This window comes from Bos javanicus, chromosome 14, assembly GCF_032452875.1.
Source record: "Bos javanicus breed banteng chromosome 14, ARS-OSU_banteng_1.0, whole genome shotgun sequence".
Taxonomy (NCBI): Eukaryota; Metazoa; Chordata; class Mammalia; order Artiodactyla; family Bovidae; genus Bos; species Bos javanicus.
Genome location: NC_083881.1, coordinates 60,625,516 through 60,650,252, shown reverse-complemented (window position 1 = coordinate 60,650,252; position 24,737 = coordinate 60,625,516). Strand labels below are relative to the sequence as shown.

At 33.8% G+C, this 24,737-nt stretch overlaps 1 protein-coding gene across 39 annotated transcripts in view; it reads left to right on the top strand.

Annotated features, from left to right (window-relative positions):
• RIMS2 (regulating synaptic membrane exocytosis 2) overlaps nt 1-24,737 on the top strand; it is a 605,437-nt gene that overhangs the window by 437,261 nt on the left and 143,439 nt on the right. For 21 of the 39 annotated variants that reach the window (XM_061439193.1, XM_061439191.1, XM_061439221.1 and 18 more), the window contains one exon: nt 4,299-4,399. The exons of the other annotated variants lie outside the window; for them this stretch is intronic. In XM_061439193.1, coding sequence (XP_061295177.1) covers nt 4,299-4,399 — 101 coding nt within the window. The remainder of the gene's footprint in view (nt 1-4,298; nt 4,400-24,737) is intronic. 39 annotated transcript variants of the gene reach the window in all.

Here is a 24,737-nt window from a genome sequence, read left to right as displayed (position 1 = left end):
ACTTCAAACAAGTATGATGTGTGAGGCTGCTTTGGGACACCAACAGCTGTGTGTGTGTGCCTGCACACTTGGAAAAGCAAATTTAAAACTATTGTTTGCACTGCACTGCAGAAATCACTGGGCTTCCCTTGTAGGTCAGTTGGTAAAGAATTTGCCTGCAGTGCAGGAGACCCGGGTTCAATCCCTGGATTGGGAAGATCCCCTGGAGAAGGAAATGGCAACCCACTCCAGTATCCTTGCCTGGAAAATCTCTATGGACAGAGGCGCCTGGTGGGGTGCAGTCCATGGGGTCGCAAAGAGTCAGGCACGACTGAGCAACTAACACTTAACTTATAGAAATCACTGAAGAGGTACTGTAGATATAGAAACCTAAGCAACCACTGTCTTGCTGCTGGTTAATCTGGTCATATTCAATACATCACTGATTACAAAATCCACCTATAACTTTAACTTTTTAAACTTAATTGCCATACCAATATTATAAATATGACTTTTTAACTTTTTGGGAAAATACAATCTTTTTAAGTTAAAAGTAACCACAACAATTAGTTTACTGGTTTAAGAATAAGTACACTTCTTAGATGGCTTATATTATTAAGACATTGAAACAAGAAGTATTTTCTCAGTGTACTTAATAATTTATAACCAAGAATTTGAGACAATTTGAATATTACTGTGTAATATCTTTAATAATTTTTAATAAATAGAAACATATGCAAACTTTTGTTGAATTGGGTTTGTCCAGGAAGACTGATAGTCTTATTAACCTTTTAATCTACTTTTGTTATAATTTGAAAATATATTGGTATTTGATTTGATATTGAACATTATAATGACTAAGTTTTTTAGTGTACTTAAATTACAAAATCATATCAAACCACTAAGATGTCTTCTGCAAATAAGCATAGTGTCATCACATATAAGAATATGACTCAATGATTACTAGATAAATTTACCTTCTAAACTTATGAACCAGCCTTTCCCAAAATGTATTTTTGAGACTATTTCAGCAAGATATTTCTTGATAATAGGTGGGAAAGTGAGATATCTGCAATCAAATGATTAGTCATTATTACAGAATATTCAGGACCTTGTATATGCAAATTTTAGGGTAGATTTGAAGGAGAGAAAGGAAATGGAGAGAAATCTGCCTTATCACGTTAATTTAATTTTAATGTACTTTGGAGAGTACAGCCTTGGACATTAAAGTTGAGAAATTACATATTCTATTCCCTAACCAGATAGTAAGTGACTCTTCTACTTGCATGCGTGCATGTGTGCTAAGTTGCTTCAGTCACGTCTGACTCTTTGCAGTCCCATGGACTGTAGCCTGCCAGGTTCCTCTATATGTGGGATTCTCCAGGCAAGAATACTGGAGTGGGTTGCCATGCCCTCTCCAGGGGATCTTCCCAACCCAAAGATCAAACCAGTGTCTCTTATGTCTCCTGCATTGGTAAATGGATTCTTTACCACTAGCACCAGCTGAGAATTCCTCTACTTGCATAGATTCCTCCATATGGTTTTTCATTTATGGGAAAAAGAAAAAATACTGAGTTTGATTGAAAAAATACTGGTATTTAAAACAATGATTTCTGAATTATTTTCCATAGTGAAAATGAACAACAAAAAATTATCTTGTTGATGAAGAATCCCTTATAGTAGTTCTTTTTACTCAGGGTACTTTCTTCTCTAAGGATATTATCTGTGGAGTGTTTTCTTTAAGAAAATAGCTTGATAAAAATGTAGAAAAGAAGTGGAAGACTTCAAATACTATTGGAGAGAGGCACTGTTTTTCTTACAGACTAGGTTCCTGGGAGAATTTTAAGTTAAAAGTATATTTACCCAAGTTTGTTTACTGCGTATTCACTAAGATGGTCCCTTGAGATTTCATTGGTTAAGACTCTAACAAAGTAAAAATAAACAAATTATGTAAATAAATAAATACCAGAGCCTAGCCAGAAAAAAAGGAATAAAAGGAAAGAGACTCTAACGAATTTTTCCAATTTAAGGACTATACAGATGATGATTGGAAAGATTTGCTTGAGATTAGAATTTAGTTGATATATTTAAATGTTTGTATTACTCTCTGTTTGCATCTTTGTTTTCTTTTAGTTAAACCAGATTAATATCCTTCTTAGATTCCCTCAGTGATCTGTTAAATGTATATGATATTCCATAAACCTTATTCTACAAAATCTTCAAACCATTACTAAGGAAAAAAGCTCTTCATCGCAAAATTACCAAAATGCTTCAATGCAGGGTTCAGCAAGCTGTGGCCATGGACCAAATTCAGCCCATTGCCTATTTTGTAAATAAAGTTTTATTGGAATATACACATACATTTTGTGTATATAAAATATATATGTTGTCTACATCTGCATTCATATTACAGTGTCAGAGGTGCAGCAGAGACCACATGGTCTGCAAAGTCTAAGATGTTTACTGTTGAGCTCTTTACAGAAAAAGCTTCCCAACACCTGTCAGTAGATATCCCGTAATTATCCAGTAATCAGGAAGGATTTACTGTCATGTCATAGGAGGTTGATGTCCAGAAAGTAGTCTTGATATTAGAAAATGCATATATGTATATGTGTATGTGTATATATATGTGTGTATATATATTTATATATATGTGTATAAAATGTGTTTAAACCTTGTCTATTGTTGCTATTTATATTTAAAATACTATTTTGCCACTATAATGTCAAAAAACTTCAAAGAACCTTCCCAAATACTTACAGCTAGTATTTTTTTAGCACACAATTTTTTGAAGCTCGGATGGCTTTTTCATTCCCTTGACTTTGGAGAAATAAACATATTTATCTGAGACTATCTCTTGAGGTACAAACAATTCCAATATTGTATTTTAATAAATAATAGACATTTATACCTGACCATATTTAACACATATCATGGAAGCACTCACTTCATTTTGTGTATCACTCAATTTATATTAATATATTTTTATTCCCCATTTTATAATTTGGTACAGAATAACTCAGATCATTATTAAAATTTGACTCACCCTGATTAGATGATTTCAGTTTGCACTTTTACTTAGAGGTCATGTAATCTAAACTCTGTACATTCTTTTAGTCAAGATTTTCTTAATCCTTTTTGAAACATTTTCTTCCCTTTGTATGTTAGTTTAGTTATCAGTTTTTATTTACAAATTTTGCTTGCAATTATCAAATATACAGTGAGGTTTTTTCCAGGATGAGTATTAAAATGCCTATTTTTGAATAGTCACAATATGGTCCGTATGTCTTTAGTATAGTTTTTAAGTTATGATCTTAAGCAAGGAGTGTGTGTATGTTTACAGTCTTACATAGACTCAGTGTTTGTGAATTTACCTAGCAACATTTTATTGGAGAAAACCACTTGGACCTACTAAAATATGATTATTTTTCCCAGTTTGTAGATTTGTAGCATACAACTGAGATTTTGTTTTTCCATTATGCATATTAATGAGAAATGTTTTTCATTTCTCATGTTTGCTTTTTCACGTTTGCTAAGATTTGTTCACTGAATTTAGTTCTTATTCTAACCAAAGTTTTTAAAAACCCTCTTGATATCTATAGTTGATGTGTTTTGAGGAAGCACCTTTTACAGACAGCATTAGTCTCATCTTGTAATAAGCTTACCATCTCAAATTTTCTCCTCACATTCTTTTTCCCCTGAAATGATTTCAGTAATACTTTGTGCCTTTACTGGCATGGTTTGTTTTCAAGAGTATTACTCCAAGTGCTTCTTTCTTCATTCTAGCTCTAGAAAATCCATGTTCCAAAGATCTTGATAGCTACATTCACGTAGATGCTGGAACAACCTGCTTTGATACATAGGCTGATTTTTTGATAACTTAAAATGCAATTGTACAATCGTGTTTGAAACTATTAGACTTGCAACCTCTTTCCAGTAAATAATTTCAATCTTGATGCATTAATTACAGACCAAAAATCTTATAAAATTACTGTTATCATGTTTATGTGCTGTCAAATATATTCTCCTGGACATACATTTACCAGAAAGTATTATCTATCTAATGAAGATATGTTCTCTTCTGTTTAAAACTTTTTATTCAGATTTAATTATTTTACATGTTTAATAATCCTGCTTTTATTCACCAAATTGTATACTTAAATAAATCTTAAAAATAATACGACATTTAATTTGTACTACTACCTTGAGTGAAAGTGGTATATCAACATACCATTTTTTTTTTTTTTGGTACATCCTGTAAGTAGGGCTCAGAAATAAGAACTGAACATTAACTCTATGGGTTTTTTTCTGCTCGATAGGTGCTATGGATATAGAGGAGAGAAATCGCCAAATGAAAATTAACAAATACAAACAGGTAGCCGGATCAGATCCCAGACTGGAACAAGATTACCATGCAAAGGCAAGACATTTTTCTTTTTAAAAGTTGTGAAATAATCAATCATATGAAACCGTTAGATTCTCAAACTGCTGAAGGCAGATTAGTCAGAAACGAACATACAGTGCAATGGCCCCATGATATCATTAAATGCTAAAATTTATAATGTGTTTGTATACCAACTTTTAGGTAAAGATTTGCCTTAATTTTTGAAAAAAATCATTGTATAATATAGGAGGTTAAGGCAATGGAACTCTTAAATGATCTAAAGAACAAATCTTTTAGAAATGTTCATTTTATAAAACCTACAAAGGCCCTAACACCCTCTAAAATGTATAGGAAGAACTTCTATTTTCATCTTCTGGTTTTCCTACATATAGAGGTTTTTATTTATAGTATTTTAATTCGATCTGATTTTTTAATAAGTTTTTGAAACAAAATACATACTCATGGGATGTTGTAAGGAATTCAACAAGTTTTTTAGTGAGAATCTTTTTGAACCACTTTTTGGTAATAAATTGAGGTATGAAGTCTTCCAAGATAGGAAAAAAAGTATTCTTTTTATTGTTCGTGTTCTTCATTGCCTTTATATTTTCAAAACATTTTTAGGTTTATCATATTATTCATTCCCAAAGTCATGAAAAGACTTTGCTCTAATGTACCTATTTAAGATTTAACAAAAAGATGAAACTAGCAAAGCTTATTCATAACATTTAGTTATTATGTACTCTCATAATTACAGTCATGTAATATTTGTGGTCTATTTATCTGTGTACTAGAGAAAAGCAGTTTGGATTTTTCTGTACTTGGGTCTGTTTTATCCTTACCTTCTGAAAGTTCAGTTTCTCTCAGTTATACCCCATTCTTCAGTAAAAATAAGATTTATTAAGTAAAGCATAACTGACTATGCTGGATATGTGTATATGGTAGGCAGCACGCATTTTTAGTTTCTCTATTATATGACCTAGAGGAGACAGATATTCTTACATCAGCATCATGTTCCAAACCAGCCATCTCTTTTCCAAATTACATGAATATTGACCGATGTGGTGAATACAGGATTATTCATCACAGCGTTCTGTCGTCCTGGAAATGGCACAGGCCTAAAGCCAAGAGAAAGGTAAATTTAAGACCAACAAAAAATAGCCTTGCCTTTGCTTTGCAGGCCCTAAACTTCTAAAAATTTTCCTCTAAAATGAAAATATGAATAACTTCAAATAGGTTCGGTAAATTTCATAGAAAATAGATTTGTAAGGATACAACATTTCAGATACATCTCTAACCTTTTGAGCTTGATATCAGAACTGACTTCTATGCTTTCCAGGTACTTTTAAAAATATATCTGTCTAGGGCTAAATTGGAGAAGGCAATGGCAACCCACTCCAGCAGTCTTGCCTGGAAAATCCCATGGACAGAGGAGCCTGGTAGGCTGCAGTCCATGGGGTCGCGAAGAGTCGGACACAACTGAGCGACTTCACTTTCACTTTTCACTTTCATGCATTGGAGAAGGAAATGGCAACCCACTCCAGTGTTCTTGCCTGGAGAATCCCAGGGACGGGGGAGCCTGGTGGGCTGCCGTCTGTGGGGTCACACAGGGTCAAACATGACTGAAGTGACTTAGCAGCAGCAGCAGCAGCAGCAGGGCTAAATAGGCATAATCTCTTGTGGCATCTGCTATGCCTAATCTCTCATTTATTCATCTTGTATAATCTAAAAATCAGGCATGAAGTCCTGATAAAATAGAATATTAAAGCTTCCATAAACATAGCATAACACATTTGTTTCATTTGTTTGTTTATATCCCACTGTACTTCAGGAAGGAATGTAGGTGATTTTTAAAATACATATAATACTATTGTCAATGAAGAAATGAGTATCAAGGGAAAATGAAGTCAAGACACAACAAGGTAATACCAGAAGTAAAGCTTGTGAACAAAATGCATAGTGTAAGATGCTTTATGCCTGCTACATGTGGGGCTTATATTCTGACTGTGAGCTTCCTCACAAGCCTCAAAGGCAGAAAGAGAAACTGGATCACTCATAGGATTTACATTGTTCATACAATAAGTTCCTGAGAAGCAATGCCAATGATTCTTGTTACGGATACCTGACAAATTTATTACAAGAGAATGAACCAAAGGAATACTGTAAGTGTGGCTCAAAATTTATTTTTAGAAAACCAAGTTTTGATTACATTCCAGTTCATAAATTAATGCTTGAGACCTCAAAGTTTTATAACTTTGACACCAATTATTTTAGGTTAGAGAAGATTTAAGTCTTGGCAAAGACTAATTATCCTAAGCAACATAATTTCCTATGTATTTGCTAAGGCAGTGGTTTTCAAACTGTAGCTCCAGACCAATAGCATCAACGTCACTTCAGAATTTTTGGAAATGCAGTTATCTGGCCTGCTCCAGAACTGCTGCTGCTGCTGCTAAGTCGCTTCAGTCGTGTCCGACTCTGTGCGACCCCGTAGACGGCTTAAACAAAACTCTAGGAGTGAGGTTCTTGTCTTTTAGCAAACCTGCCAAGTGATTCTGATGTGGACTATAGTTTGAGCATCACTGCTCTAAGACAGGCTGCTTATAGAATTTACTTCTAGGTAACTGACTTCCTCTTTTAGGGTTTTATTCAGAAGACAATGAGGAATGATGTCACTTAAAAATGGAGACTTCCTTTGAGAATAAGTGATCTGATCTTTACAAGCCCTCTTCCAGTTTCTAACGAATCCTACCTATTGAATGTCAAATACTTAGAAATCTGTTTTCAATTGCTGGAGTTATGCATTCAGCCTAACCAAAAAGGCAATCAAATCATTAAGATTTTAAAAGAATCCAAAACACGACTCTATTTTGTTCCACTCTGAATTTCCTGATGTGGAACTGTCTTTGCTGGATCATCTGTCTGCCTATCATCCCTACTTTGGACTACCTCCCTCATGGATGAAAGAGAAAATTGCGGAGGATTCTTTTTCAGTCAAGTGCATGTATAGACTTAGTTATTATTCATTTCCATACTAACAATTCTTTATATTAAAATTTTCAACAACATCCCTCTCTTTTTAACTAGGGATATTTACCCTATATTACCATTCTTTTCTTCCTTGTTTGATTAGCAAGTACCAGCTAAATATTTGCTGCTGACCTATGTGCTTCAATATATTGGGATTCCCTGATAGCTCAGCTGGTGAAGAATCCACCTGCAATGCAGGAGACCCTAGTTCAATTCCTAGGTTGGGAAGATCCCCTGGAGAAGGGGTAGGCTACCCACTCCAGTATTCTTTTCAATATAACAACTCATTCTTGAAAAAATCATGTAATAAGGAAGGGAACTAAGCCATAGATAGAAAGATTAAGTAATCTACACCAATTCACATTAAATCATGGAAAGTATTATTTGTAGCTAACCTCGTTTTCAATTTTGAGATAACAGATTAAGTTCAAAAGCCATGGAGCATGTGCTGTACCTCTGAGCTATATTCCTGAAATTCTAGTGAAGCTATGAAGAAGTTTTGATGGGATATAATTGTTAACGAAGTTTTTTTAAAAAACTATATATTTTAAATGGCATTGCCTTCCTGAATTTCTCAAGTGTTCTGCACTGATAGTTGTAAACAAGTATTACTAGTTTATAAAATATCTCCTTAGTAATTCACTTTGAAAGTACCTGTAGAACAGTGCCTTTAAAGTTACTGTCTTTCTAAGTATATTTTAAATATATTAGGAAATTTGTAAGTAGACATCCTATATTTAATAAGAGCTAATTAATTAATTAAATATTTAATCAAATCCAGGTGCAGACATGATTCCTGTTTCATCAGTGGATGAATTCTCAGGGCTTTCCCCCTCAAAACATAATTTAACTATGCAGCCAGCCTGTGCACCCTTTCATGCCTATTACATTCTCTTTATCCCAGCTTAAATGTGATTCACCTTTTCTACTCTCAGATAAATTTAAGGATCAACTTAAAACCAACATTCTCTGCTCCCCATTGGTTTAGAAGAATGTGATTTATTACATTTAACAATGTGAGTTATACTTCAGCATAAGCCAACTACCTTTCCATGAGTAATATGATTATAATAATTAGCAATAATTGATAAACAGTGTGTATCAGATCAGATCAGATCAGTCACTCAGTCGTGTCTGACTCTTTGCGACCCCATGAATCGCAGCACGCCAGGCCTCCCTGTCCATCACCAACTCCGGGAGTTCACTCAGACTCATGTCCATCGAGTCAGTGATGCCATCCAGCCATCTCATCCTCTGTCGTCCCCTTCTCCTCTTGGCCCCAATCCCTCCCAGTATCAGAGTCTTTTCCAATGAGTCAACTCTTCGCATGAGGTGGCCAAAGTACTGGAGTTTCAGCTTTAGCATCATTCCTTCCAAAGAAATCCCAGAGCTGATCTCCTTCAGAATGGACTGGTTGGATCTCCTTGCAGTCCAAGGGACTCTCAAGAGTCTTCTCCAACACCACGGTTCAAAAGCATCAATTCTTCGGCACTCAGCCTTCTTCACAGTCCAACTCTCACATCCATACATGACCACAGGAAAAACCATAGCCTTGACCAGACAAACCTTTGTTGGCAAAGTAATGTCTCTGCTTTTGAATATGGCTAATTTAAAAAGCAAACATCATATACTTAAACATGATGTTTGCTTTTTAAATTAGCCATATTTAGTGTTTTTAAGTGAACTCAGAGGATTTTTTTTAAAGGGTAGTCCATAAGATTTCAACAGGGAAAGTATAGTTTATTGATACTGTGTTTATTTGGAAATCAAATTTTATTTTCCTGTAGGAAAAAGTGCTCTCTTTTGGAGCTAATGTTCTCACAAAATTATCACAAAAGTATCTTATCCCTATTTTAGCAACTAAAATTTTCTTTTTTGGTGTTTATCTCTCTAAAATTAAGTATTATAGTCAATAAATTTCCCAGAATTTTTCAGATGCAAACCAGAAGTTCATATTAATCCATTTAGTGTTCTGGGATCAGGGTACAATGGAGCAAAGAAAGGAAAAGAGTTTTTATCCTTCTTTGTATGTACCTAATGGGGCACTTGACACCTCTTCTCCCAGGCTTCTTGTCTTTTAAAGATACTTTCACTAATTTCAGGTCTTCCCTGGTGGCTCAGTCAGTAAAGAGTCTGCCTGCAGTGTGGGAGACCTGGGTTCAATCCCTGGGTCGGAAAGATCCCCTGGAGAAGGGAATAGCTATCCACTCCAGTATTCTCACCTGGAGAATTCCATGGAGAGAGGAGCCTTGTGGGCTACAGTCCGTGGGGTCACAAAGAGTCGGACACAACTGAGTGACTAACACTTTCACTGGTTTCAAAGAGGCATATTAGGAAGAAAGCAAGCCCACGAAAGTAATTTACATTACAATATGAACTACATGGCACAGAGATAGTTTCTTTAAAAAAAAAAAAGAAAAGATCTATAAATACAAATAAACCTCACAAGATGAAGTTGTAGGCAGTATCAATATAAAAAATTCAGACAGTTCAAGGCAAAATATTTTTGGCAAATAAATTGTTGTTAACTAAGCTGTTCCCTTTATTAGACCTTGTTCTCTTCTCAACACTGAAAATACACATTCAAGGCCAGCCTTAAATGTTTTAATTTGACTTTCAACACACAAACAGTTGGGACTCCAGAAGAGGGGAGATAGGTAGGAGCTGGTAAGGAGAGGCATATATGTGATTCTTGTATGTTTGTTGTTTGTGAGTCAGGAGTACTTCAAGACTCTAATATCAAAATGAGGTCAGTGTCCAAGATGAGAACCCAGCCTGGAGTTAAGCAAACTCCACCTGGGTGACTTTGGGTAGTTTAACCTCCTCTTCTCAGTTTCTTTATTAAATAAGCTTTGAGATCTATTTCTTATCTATTTTATATGTTGATGATTAGGAGGAAATAAGATAATGTATATATATGGTTTAGCTTTTAGTAAACTGCTTAATAAATGGTAAAGATATTTGTTATTATTATTTTATAATAACAACAAATGTTTCATAGACACCAGGTGTGAATATGATAATGTCAAAAGGAAATGGTAAAGAAATAATTGAACTAATGAAAAGGATTTTAGTGTAACTCATATCATTGAATGTTCCCTTTATTCTCAAATAGATTAAAGCAGCAGAGATGCCCCCAAAAAATAAAATTTAAGGAGAAATAATTTATGAATCTTCAAAGGATATATAGACAACAAGAGCACAGAACATATGATGAGAAATTACAGACTAAATTACTGAAATTCAGAAATGATGTTATCAAGGTTGACTTTGAATGAGCCTGACTGGTTCTTGGAAAGTTGATTAATGGGTGAAATATGGCTATAGGTATTTTAAAAGAAATACTCTGTAACAGCAGTGACATAAATGGATCTGAAAACTGAAAAGCCAAATTTATAAAAAGTAAATTTTAAAATGTAGATTAGGTAGCCTTATACAAATCCCTAAGATGATATATGAAAATACATATATTTATTGAAGGTGAAGAAATGAAAGATATAATTTTATAGCAGCGATTAAAATAAAATGATAGGGAACTTTTCTTTATAGATAAATGGAAAAGTTGAGTTTCTGGTAGCACACAACACCGGCCAACAATAGTATAATTGATCTGGGCTGGGTGCCCACTGGAAGAAGAGCTGCTGCATCACTGATTCTTAAGCTACACAGAGAACCTGATATTTGTATGAAACAGACACCATTGTACCAGCATTAGATGGAATCATCTGATACATAGAGCAAGAGAATTCTAATTAAGAGTGATTTTAGTAACCCAATCTCTACTCTGTGAGGTCCTCAAGGAATAGGTGAAGGTGTCTTACAGGAAGTAATGAAGTATCCTTTCTTGGAATAAGCTGTACAACCGTTTTATAAACGGAAGTAGGATTCACATTAAAAAAAAAAAAAAAAACTGCTAGGCTTAGTCTAGCCAGATGTCCAGGAAAATGGTTTCATTTTTTTTTAAATCAGAATTAAGATCACCTACTTAAAGTTTCCATCCCAAATTAGGTCAAGAAATCTTATCACTTACTGATGAAGATGTCAGGGAGAATGCTAGTGGCTGCACCTGGATTTCTTCACTAAAATATACCGTTTCTCTAAATGTCTATTCTACTTTCAATTTTCTCTAGTTGTGCTCATTTCTGCATAACCTTGCAATAAGTTAGCTTCACACTCTTTAGCAAAATTACCACAGGGTGCTAATAATAATACCTACCTCAAAGGGTTGTTTTCAAGATTGAATCTGTATGTATAACTCTTAAGCCTTTCCCTTCTCCAGGGGATCTTCCCAACCCAGGGATCAAACCCCAGGTCTCCTGTATTATAGGCAGATTCTTTACCAGCTGAGCCACAAGGGAAGCCCTAAGGAAAAAGGAAATGTTAGCTATAGTATGATGATGGTGGGATGATGATGATGGTGATAGGGAAGAAAGAGAAAAAGAGAAATCATTTTCAACAGAGACCTTGCTCTTACCCAGGTCTATATTTGTTGCCATCAACAATATACTAGATATAGATTAGGATATCTCTAAAATAATCCCAAAAAATATGGGAGTAGGAAGGAAGGAAAAGTGTAAAAATTAATGATAATCTAAAAAGCATAAAAAGTGATTTGGGTTCTCTCATTCTTATCAGGTTAGTTAACTTTTGATCTGCCTCAAATTATTATTCTTGTCATGTCTACTCTTTAGCCAGCTGGAATGTACTTCAACTTTAAAAACAGAGAGATAAAATTACATTTATAGATAATTTAATTCTGTGTATATGTCTATACATACACACACATCCTTAAAGCTCTGAGCCAAAGGAAAATTTCTCTCCTCCATATTTTAACTGATGGAAGTAACAACTGTTTATTTCTTCCTCATCTTATAGGTACCAATATACCTCACTTTATCTAACAGACCTACAGTTAAAAACTTAATAGTAGAAATTTAGAAATTTTATATTTTTATCTGTGAATAATCTTTGAATGTAAAAGTTTCTAACTTTAAGTTTCTTTTTTCTTTACATCTTATGTTAATTTGATAGGGCTGCCATAACAAAATGTCAAGACTAGGTTGTTTAAACAACAGAAATTAAATTTCTTACAGTCTGGAGACTAGAAGTCCAAGATTAAAGTATTGGCAGGTTTGATTTCTTTCAAGTTATTTCTCTTTGGGTTGGGGATGGCCATCCTCTTGCTATGTCCTCATAGGGTCATCCTTCTGTTGTGTCTGTGTTCCAGTCATATTGGATTAAGGCCTACCAGTGTGACCTCATTTTACCTTAATCACTTCTTTAAAGGCTTTATCTCCAAAACAGTCACGTTCTGAGATACTAGAAGTTAGCACTACAACATATGAACTTTGAGGATATGCAGTTTAGTTACAATATATCTCTACAAAGTAGTTAATAATATTTAGTTTATTACCTTAATGCATTATGAAAGCATATTTTATTGTAATGTAAATATGGGTTTTTAGGCAACAAACTATAGCTATTTTGTTTCAGACTTTTTGATTTCTTAAAATTGTGTTCACTGTTCTCTGTTTTTCCAACTACCTTCTCACATCCTAGGATATGAAATATTCTGTTTGCAAGTTCATTTTAAAAATTATTTTCCTTTGGTTATAAGACCACATTTAAATTTTAGATGTTTTCTGAGGCAGACATTTAAACATGTGTCCTCTTTCTTTGCATTTTATTTGTGAATTGCTACCCCCTATTGTTTAATCACATGTCAGGCCAGGAAAACCACATGTCAGTTCAGGAAGTATAAAATAGAGTTTTTTTTTAAATTATGAAGAAGTCATTTGAGATGAGTAGAACCAACTTATGTATTAAAGAACACTACAGGATTACAGAAGGAACTGTCATTTATTTCTCCCTTTTTTAGTAAATATAGAAAGAATTTTAAATAAATTGCATCTGGCTACTTGCTGGTAAAAGGGTCAACCTGTGGACAATAGCTGCTATTGCTAAGAGCATAATTTCTTTCAGTATATTTCCAAAGAACACAAGAGGGAAACATTTTTCTTTTACCTTCAGCAAAAATAGAAATGTATGCCTTTGCTTTCATAAGACCTGCGGGCTTGCTGGCTTGTGAACAACTCGGACGCCCTGCAGGGGATACAAGGGATGAAAGATACGGGTCACCAAGGGGTGAGAGATCTTGCTCTATAGAATCAAGGAGGATACGGGAAATAAGGAAAAAAGGAAATGTGACAAATAGGGCAAAAACATTCTTTCCAACTCAAATTTCATATAATTTAAAAGGGTTATGTATAGTCATATAAAAATTACAAGTAGAAGAATATTCAAAACAACAGAGATATGAAAACATATAAACCTTATGAACCAACCGTGGCACTTATCACTTCTTAAAATACATATATCCTGTCTTATATGATGCTTTTTTTGCACCTTTTTATTAAACTATACACTTCTTAAGAATGGATATGTAGTTTACTCATCTTTGTAGACTCTCCATGGAAAAGCAGGGACAAGAAACACATTTCTGGAGAGAGTGTGGGTAGGTTATTACCTAAGAGTTAAAAACAAATTTTCTAATGGATATATGATTATTGGTTTCTGTCTGGAGTTAATCATAGAAAAAGAATACTCAGAAAAATTTGGAACACTAGGGTTCTAATTTTGATTCTACCAGTTATGCGCTAAGACGTTGGGTAAATTGCCCAAGAGTTCTTCACAACCCAGCTTTTTCCTCTGTACAAATTGAGGGAAACTTGTTATCTGTAAATGTACTTTGGAGGCTGCATAGAAAAAAAATCATTAGGTATTAACACATGGGTTTTAGGCAACTTCCTCACTAACTAAGCAAATCATTTAATCTCATAGCCTAATCTTCAAAATTAGATTTGGACTAGATTTTTTTTATATTTCATTTTCTTTATCTACTGTTGTCTCCTTTATTGATTCAGTAATCTCTGATCAGTGTCAGGCTCTTTACTTAATGTATTCTCACAAATGATTGAAATTTTTAACTAACTTATTGTGTAATAATTATGATTTAGAGAATAAATTTATGTGTGTAATGTTTTTATCTCATATTTCACATGAAATAAATTATAACTAAGTTTGAAGGGAGACTTAAAACATTTACTCAATTAAGGCACTCAGTTAGCTAGGGCAGCATGCAATCCTCCATATCTCTAATATCAGTTTAATTTGGCTAATTATAATTTGAACATATCTATAATTTTATTATGTAAAAACTTTCTTCATGAGCACAAAAATTTGTAATTTTTCATCAGTTGTGAGGATTATAGATATTATTTATTAGCAAAATTAATTTACTAATGTTTTCCTAAGCATAGAATTTTGATAATTTCTATTTCATCACTTTTGAAGATAATAAAATAATACTCCAGTCTAAAAATAATGTAGCTAACCTCAGAATGTAACTGATACAAGAAAAGGAACTTTTAGCTGGTGATAATTTTATGAGGTAGAAATATTATATGTAAAAGTATACAGAATTCACCCTGGCATGTGGGAATGCCCATAATGGTAGCTATTCTTGTTATTTATTATAACAAATGAGATGGGAGTAATAACAAAAACCTGACAGTTGAACTCCATTCTGATGGATAAAACATTACCCGCCAGTTTAATATAACTTTTGTACTAATAAAGAAAACGTCTGTGATTTTATGATTGGCCCTTTTCAGGTCATTTTCATGACTAGGCATATTTACCCCCCAAGGTTAACAGTCTTCAGGGTTCAGTCACATTAGAACAAGTTATTTCTTTTTTTTTTTGGCTAAAAAGTTTCTTGGGTTTTGTTTTTTTTTTAATTTTATTTTATTTTTAAACTTTACATAATTGTATTAGTTTTGCCAAATATCAAAATGAATCCATCACAGAACAAGTTATTTCTTAAGCCCATTTTCAGTTTTTGCCCAAAAAAACCCAAAATTATTTGAATTTTCAATGGAATGTGAAGGTGTTATTTCAATATGATATAAAATATGTTTGTGTGATTTTTTATTATTTAAAAGTTTTACTTGTTTAAAATTCATCGACGTATAGTTATAAGTACATAAATTATAAGTGTTGTAGTATTTCCATGCTGGCTTTGTATTCTGATTTTACATGTCATTTTATATAGTTTTCAAAATTTCAGAAAAGAAAATCTTTATTTTAAAGTATATACTTAAAGAAGAAAACAGTATGTGAATTTTTTAAAGTGGTTCGATTCTGAATATGCTTGCCTTGTATCCTATTAAATGTGAAATTGTAGCTCGCAAATTTTTTTTTAATGAAAATAGAAAGTCTAATACTAACAAGTTTTATGAGCTTAGTCAATTCATTTGACTTCTTGGTCTCTAAATTTTCTCATCTATAAAATAAGGAAAGTATATTACATCTTCTCTGAGGTCACTTCCAGCTTTAAAATATTGTTATTTTTTTTGAATGAATCAGTGATGTGTGAATAACTAAAAGTATGCTTTTAATATCAAATACCTTTCTTGGGCTTTTTTTTTTTTTTAAAGTGTGGTTGTGTGAGTCCTCTTTTTTATGTCTGAACGTATCTTGTGATCTCAAGGGACATTTAGAAACTTTCTCTTTCCTGTTACTGAACTGCATACCTGTGGTGTTTTCTAAAGCTGGTCAGCTATAAGTGAATTCTGGTTTTGCAACATTAAAAGAAAAAATTATCAGAGAAACAAGTAAATAATAATTTTTAAAAAAATCAAGGACCAAGTGAAGGAGGCAGGAATAATGGAAGGAGGGGAAAAAGGAAGGAAAAAATGAAAAACAGAAGAGAGAGGATGACACAAATAGAGGGTGGGAGAAGAGGCAGAGGCATGTGTGCGTGCTCAGTCACTCAGTCGTGTCTGACCCTCTGTGACCCCATGGACTATAGCCTCCAAGCTCCTCTGTCCCTGGGATTTTCCAGGCAAGAATACTAGAGTGGGTTGCCATTTTCTTCTCCAAAGGCAAAGGCAGGCAGGGGTAGTCCTTCCCATCTAAGAGTTCATAATCAAATCAGGGAATCACATGGACATAAGTATTACTCATAGAAAATAGGTTATATTAAGTAATATAATGAAAGTAAACCATGCAAAAGAAGAATAAAAAGAGAAATATTAATTTGGCTTAAAGAAATCTGGGAATACATTACAGAATAATATATGAGGTGAAGGACAGACATGTCCTTATGCAAAGTTATAACATAAAAGCCTATGAACATTGACCCAGAGGGATGGTATGGGGAGGGAGGTGGGAGGGGAGTCCAGGATGGGGAACACGTGTACATCCATAGCAGATTCATGTTGATGTACGGCAAAACCAATACAATATTGTAAAGTAAAAAAAAAAAAAATTAATTAAAAAAAAAAGCATATGAACACAAGCTATGTTTAAGGAACAGCTAATAGTTCTTTAGAATAGTAATATTAAACAAAATGGGATACATATTAGAAGGTAAGAATGGAAAAATTGCTTGGGACCAGATTGTGGAGAGCTTTAAATCTCTCAGTTAAAAATCTAGAATGTTCTCCTTTACAATTATGGTCTTTGAAGATTTTTGAAAAAGTCACAAATACAAACAAATTTGTGTTTTTTTGCATATAACTCTGATGGTATAATTACAACAGATTTGAAGAGGATCCATTTAAGTCCTTGTTAAGGAGTCCCAGCCAGAGGCTATTGGTATAGTCCAAGCTAGACATAATTGTTATTCCTTCCCGTGTTTGATTGTTGCCTCCATCCAAAATGATCTTCATCCAAACCCAAGTGATCCTTCACTATCTTCTCACAGAAAAAAATACGTGTAGTGGGCCTCTTCCAGATTTTCAACAGAATGCAATTATATCTGCCCTATGCCTAAATTTGATGAGCCCCTGGAGAAGGAAATGGCAACCCACTCCAGTATTCTTGCCTGGAGAATCCCGTGGACGGAGGAGCCTGGGGGGCTACAGTCAATGGGGTCGCAAAGAGTCGGACACCACTGAGCGACTTCACTCACTCACACACTCATGCCTAAATTTGATGAGTCAAGGCAATTATCAAGCCCTTTTAGCTTTTTTAGTACTTTTCAGTCTATTACTTAGTCTGATTCTCTTAAAATGCAAATACCTTGAATTACTTTATTACTTACTTTTTTTTCTTTTATAGTTGATTTACAGTGTTATGTTAGTTTCCGCTGTGTAGCAAAGTGGGTGAGTTATATGTACACATATATACACTTTTTTAAAGATTCTGTTCCCATATAGATCATTACAGAGTATTAAATAGAGTTTCTTGTATTATTCAATAGGCTATTAATTATATATTCTATATAGTTGTGTTTATATGTGTATCCCAGTTTCCCAATTTATGCCTCCCACTTCCCTCCCTGATAGGACCTAATTAATATTTGAAAGGGAGCCCTGCTTCATATCTTCAATCCATTACTTTTTAAAAATTTTTCTTCCTGCTACAGATTCCCAGGATCATTATCCTACTGCTAAATTCTCATGTCTTATTTCTGTTACAACTTTTGGGATGTTACAGATTACAGTATCTGTAATATCTATATCCTGTGTCCTAATAAAATACATAAATATTCTGCAAAAAATTATATAATGAGTCATGTAATATTTAAAGATATGTACAAAGGACAGATATCAGAAATTCTGATGGCTAAGAAGAGTTTCCTTATGATTATTTATTAATTCTAGCTAGATCTTACAAGCTTCTAATCTGAGGACTTGGAGAAGCATTGAGTCAGATACATTACCATAAGTAAAATAGATAGCCAGTGGGAATTTGCTGTATGATGCAGGGAGCTCAAACCTGGTGCTATGACAACCTAGAGGAGTTGAAGGTGGGGAGGGAGGTTCAAGGTGTGGGAGGAGACATATGTATACCTATGGCTGATTCATGTGGCAGAAACCAATTCAACATTATAAAGCAATTATCCTCCAATTAAAAATAAACAAATTTTTTTAAAAAGACAAGGATCCATTCATAAGCCCCAAGTACCTAAATATCAAGACATTCTGATTAGAATGGGGAATTTTGGACAAAGAGAAGTCAAAGATAACTCACTAGATTTCTAGGTTTTAGTTGGTTATTGAGCCTATTAAATAATAGAGGGAATATAAAAGATACAAGAAAAGCTGGTTAGGGGTGAAAGGGAATAAATTTGGTTTTGGCCACATTAAATTTGATATACCTACAAAACAACATATGGGAAATGTCCTGTTAGCATCTGGAAATACAAGTCTGAAGCCTGGGAGAGAAGTGAAAGGTAAAAGATAAAGATTTTTAATCATTACCTGAGTAGATAATAGATTATATCATTCTGTGGGAATATATATAGTGAAAACAAAAGAAGGCTAAAGATTGACGTTTTTTGAAAAGTGTAATTTAAAATCAAGTAAGAAAAAGTAAAGCCAGCAAAAGAGATTAAGAATGAATAGAGAGATAGGGGAGGAGCCATGAGTGACATTATTTGAGAAGCCGTTATGGAAAAGCTTCAGGAAGAGAGAGGACTGGACTTTAATAGCGTTAGATGTAATAACAAAATCAAAAACAAAGAAAACTAAAGAGACACTACTGGCTGGTAATTAGGATATTTTTGATATCTGTTTTTGAGAACAGTTCTAATAAATAATAGGTTAGAATGGGGGAAGAGTTACGGATCCTGAGAAAGAAAATGGTAAATGCATTTGTTAAAGGCAAAAGCACAAGCTCTACAGCCACATAAGATTTCTAAACCTGGATTTCACCGCAGAACTAGCATTTCCATCTCTGAAAATTGTGAGGAATCAGTGAAAGTAAATACAGGATGAGGTTTCTCAAGGAAACACTGATTCCTAACAGATACAGAATTCTCACAGAACCAAGTCTTTGGGAAAGTCATCATGACTACTAGTATTCATTCTTCCTCTACAAATTCTCCAAGAAACTTATCAGTTTCTTTCAGACCAAGAGTAGTGGCTCTTTAGTAAGTCTTGGCCTCCAAGCTAATGGCTACTCTGTCCACAACTGCGTTTCTTTACCTTAAGCTATTCTTATTCCATCTTTCACAAGACGAGTAATTTGCAGATACGATATCTTATTGTCCTTAACTTCTTGTCTCCTATCATGTCTTTGAGAGTCCTACAAAGCGCATTTATTTCTAGACCCCCACCCCTGGTGGTATGCACCAACCTCTCATTCAGTGACCACTTGGTTGGTAACTTCAGATCAGTCATGCCTGCTACGTCACTTCAGTCGTGTCTGACTCTGTGACCCCATGGACTGTACCCTCCAGGCCCCTCTGCCCATAAGATTCTCCAGGCAAGAATACTGAAGTGGGTTGCCGGTCCCTTCTCCAGGGGGTCTTCCCGACGCAGGGATCAAACACAGGGTTAAGTCTCCTGCATCGTCAGGCAGCTTCTTAACCACTAGCGCCACCTGGGGAAATCAGCCATAGTGGGAGTATTTGTTCTCAGAAGTCAGCCAACTCTGTAAATCAGAATTCTTCCCTTTTGGATAGCTGATTGTTAAACATGTATCAGCACACCACTTCCTATCCATACCCATTACAGAGAATGAAAGGATTAACTGCCTAAACTCTATTCAGCTCTCATTACAGTAGTTTATACTCTGACTTGGGCTTCCCTGGTGGCTCAGATAGTAAAGAATCTGCCTGCAATGCAGAAGACCCAGGTTTGATCCCTGGGTCAGGAAGATCCCCTGGAGGAGGACATGGCAACCCACTCCAGGATTATTGCCTGGAGAATCCCATGGACAAAGGAGCCTGGTGGGCTACAGTACACGGGGATGCAAAGAGTCGGACGTGACTGAGCAACTAACACTTTGACTTTTTCACTTTATACTCCAATTTGATACTTTATATTGGAGACAGTACCTCAGGATATAGCCCAGATAAAATAACCATTCCATTCACTTCTATTCATTAAAAATTCATTGAGTTCCTAGTTAGGCATTACTGATCTAGATAATGGGAATACTAAAATCAATATGACAATAATTCTCCTCAAGGAATTTATAATCTAGCAAGAAAAAATGATAGGTAGAAGGTAGATAGATAGATAGGAAAGAGACAGAGACATGGAGAAACAGAAATGTGATAAAAGTGTAAGAAAGGCATGAATAAAGTAGTTTAGGAGCACTCAACGCAATGACCAATTCTCTTGAAAGAAATTAAGAGTTTTCTAGCTGGTATTTCATTTGCAGGGTACTGTTTACAAAGTTAAATCTTAAATTATTGCTCAGTTTTCTCTGGCCCTTCCTCATTGTCTTCTCCCTCCAAAGCAGAGGATTTATCACACAAACTTCTTTAGGAGTCCTATCTAAACAAAATGATCTATTGACTGATTTTTGCACAGTGCAACATTCAAATCAGACAATGATGAGAACTTTGGACAGAAAAAAGAACATCTAGAAATAGTTCCTTAAAAAGAGAGTACCTACAGGTGTGGTACTAACAAAAGCATCCACTCTGAATTATTACATGAAATGAAAATAAGGTGATGCAAATAAGAGCATCTTCTTGCTCTTGTGATTGCTTAATTTACCACAGTGCCAAGATTTCCTCTACTCTGTTCCTGTGTCCTCTAGATACCCCGACCAGTATCAAGAGCCCTGCCTACAACTTCAGCTTCCCTCTTCTCTTTCACAGATTTTGTTTGCCCCGATTTTTCCCTACCATTTGACCTATTCATGTTTTATCTCTGAATATGATATGAATATTCCTCCAAATATTTCTTGATGATCTAAAACATTTTTCTTCAAGCTTGGACTTTATTGCTTCCCAGTATTTTGCCATAACCAATTCTCAGGCTAGCGTTTTAGACAAGAGATTATAGTTTTACAGTGAGATTCAATAAACTGAAGACAAGCAATGCTTCAGGAATCTCATAGAAGTTCATATACAAAGCTCAAATGACATGAGTTGCTGAGATGCTGCAGAGAAATCAAACAAGGAAATTACTAATTTAAGAACTTGAATATACTGGAGAAAATGAAAATTTCATCTTAGAAATTTGAGGGTTTTTTCCTCAGGAATATTATTATAAAAATTTGATAATAACTTTCTGTGCAGTAGAGCTCTGCTGATATTCTGTTTCTTTCCACTGATTTAGATAAATAGGGAGAACATTAACTTTTCCAGGCCACTTAAGAACTCTAGAGTCTGGAACATCCTGGAGAATAATTTCCTGTAAATTTTTCTAGTTTATGATCTGCTTAATAGTACTGTACAAAACATCAAAATGTTGTCAGGAAAAGCTTCTTCACTGTAGTCCAAGACTTTAATGATCTCCAGTCAGCACAGTTTTCAGCTGAGATCCTGTAATCCTATGCAGTAAACCTTCTTTGTTTTTGTTCCATTAAAGATAATGATGAGCACGTCATCTATTTTTCATCTGTCAGCTGTAAACTAATACATGCTAGTCATTTAAGACATTATTTATTGTATAGTGCCAAAGCAATATCAACCATTTCCTAAAGGAACTTATTCACATTCATAACTCATTACCTTGGTGTAATAATTTGGCTGCTTCTGTCTCACTTTTAAATTATATAAATTAAATAACTTTCATTTATCATACTTTTGGAAAAGCAAAAAGATTGGATGACTTTAAAAATAAACTCCCATGGTAGGTCAAATAATTGATGATTTGGGTGTTTTGGGGAATTGTATACATGAAGATGTTATATTCTAAATGTATTAAAAATATGTCCTTCTGAAGTTTTACTTATAAATTTTTTTCTATTGTTTCTTACTTTCCAAATTTCTTATTCTGTTTATCATGTGTCTATTTGTAATAGAAACCTGAGCTATATCCCAAAGGTAAACATGCTCAGTTACTAGAATAGAGAAATGCATTTGGTGCAGGCCTCATTGAGGCAGCAAAGTCATCATCAAACTTGACCTCTTAGCTAATTTGTAGTCTTTCTTTACTTAAACTAATCCATTCAGTGTTTTTTTATTTAGACCTGCTGCTTTAGGTGCTGGAAGTGAACAACTGCTGTGTGCTAAGCATGCTGTTGGGTATTTTGATTATGTTATTTCTCTTACCCCTCAGAAGAACTCCAAAAATGAGATTTATCCTTATTTTACTGGTTAAAAAAACTAAACCTTAGATTTTAAATGAAATCTTTGACTCTTAGGTGCTAAGAGAGTTACAAAGATAAGGAGGATATTATTCTGGCTTTTCAGAGCTCATATTCTAATAGAAGGTTTGAAAATTAAATATGAATAGACACACATACCTATAACAAAAGGTAGCTTGTGATGAATTATATAAAGGCATAAAACTATAGTGTGTGGAATCTTATCTTTCTTTAAATTTTGCTTATCCAAAATTTTAGCTCAGCAAACTAGATTATCTGAGAGGTCTTAGCCAAAGATATGTGCTGTGTATACCATATGTGTTTAAAAAATTTTTTTTCAAGCCTTTGGCTGGCCCGTCTGCACCTATGAATCATAACATCAGGATCAAAACCCTTGATGACCTAAAGAGACAAAGGCTAGAAGCTTCAAAGTCAGAATCCTAACTACTAAAATACAAAAGTCAAATAAGTTGAGAATCAGTAGTTCCCTGTGAGGTGATGGGATATAAGTGAACCCAGCCAAATGTGAAAGATGAGGCCTGAGGACATACCAAGAGTCAGTCAGAACGTTTGATTTAATATTTCATCTGCTGTATAAATATGTTTTCTGAAATGAATCTCTTATACATAGAAATAGTTATATTTTTGTTGTAGCTTAGAGCAGTTTTAAGATAATAAACTTCCTGTTGGGTATTTTACCTGATAACTCTTTTGGTAAATATATTCCTGGAATTGGTACTAAGCCAGTGTTTAGCTGCTCTGTAACCATCATCATCATCCATGTCATCATCTGTCACTTATTAAGCACTTCTAGGTGTTCAGTGTTGCGCTAAGTGCTTTATGTGCATTATCTTACTTCATCCTTGCGGGGAACCTGGGAATTGGGTGTGATTGTTCTCCATATTTTAACAGATAAAAAGCTGGAACTCATAGATGCAATTGGCCCAAGATCACAAACCTAATAATTTATGTAACCAGGATTCATACCAGTGATTCAATGTCATTGCAGAGCATGTGCTTTTAATGGTTATACCTTAATAGTTCCTGAGTTAAAAGTTATGGCTTATCATTTGAACTTTGATAATAAATAATCCCATAAGTAAAAACAAAAAAAATTGCTTTTCTATTCAATGATAAATTATTTTTAAACATATAAATAGCAGTATGTTCCTCTTTTTTTATTATAAATTAAAAGAATGAGAAAGTAAAGTTCCACCAATATAATATAGTATCTATTGAACAATTTAATAATATTGAAAAGTTTCTTTGTCCATTTTTAATATATATGAAGTATCCCAAAAACATATAAATAAAATGAAATTCTTCCATTTGACGTCAAATTTACTTTTAATAAATTTCATGGAAAAAAATCCATATATGTGTGTATCCAGCATTATCTATGCTAGCCAGTATATACTAGTTATTTGTGTGTGGATGTGTGTGTATATATATTTATTTATTTATTTATGTTTAATACACTGGCTTACATAGATAATGTTGGATCCATCCATTGAAATGTTATTCTGGGCAATGATGAAAACATTGTCATTTAAAGTAAATTGTTTTCATTATTTTAAAATGACTTTAGTTTGAAAAAAGAATATCATGGACTGAATGTTCTCTAAATAAATGCATTGTAAATAAATAGACTTTCTTTTAAAATCAAATATAATAGTTCTATTTACATAGATATTTCCTGGGAAAAAGACAATGATTTTTAAAATAATTTTACTGTATTTTTTTATAATCAAGAATTCCAACAAAGTCAAAAGTTAGAGTGGATTTAGAAAGGCCATATTTTACCTAATTTATATATTTCAGATAAAGGATTTGATTATAACATTTTATGGACCTTCGAAATAATTCTTATATTTTACATTTAGAAATGGATCAGTTATTAACTCAAAAACATATAACAGAATACTGGAAGAGATGGGGGGGTTGAGGGGGAGAAACAGATCAGTTGAATTGATCTAATTAATTTAGATTTAAATTTAAATTAATTTATTTATGCTATATACTATTGCCATTCAACTTGCTTTACCAAAATATTTTTATCTAGCTAATATTTTCAGTGAATTATTACCCATATAGGATTATTTATTAGGTAATGATTATTCAAGTCACAGTAATGGTTTGCATAAGATAATCATCATTGTAATGATTTGTTAATATTGCCAGTATCTGTGGTTTAAAAAATCTCCATTAAGAAATTCACCAGGTAAGAATTTTTACCATTATATTTAAGTGGATATTAACAAAGAAAAATCCATTAGCGGATAGTCTCTTA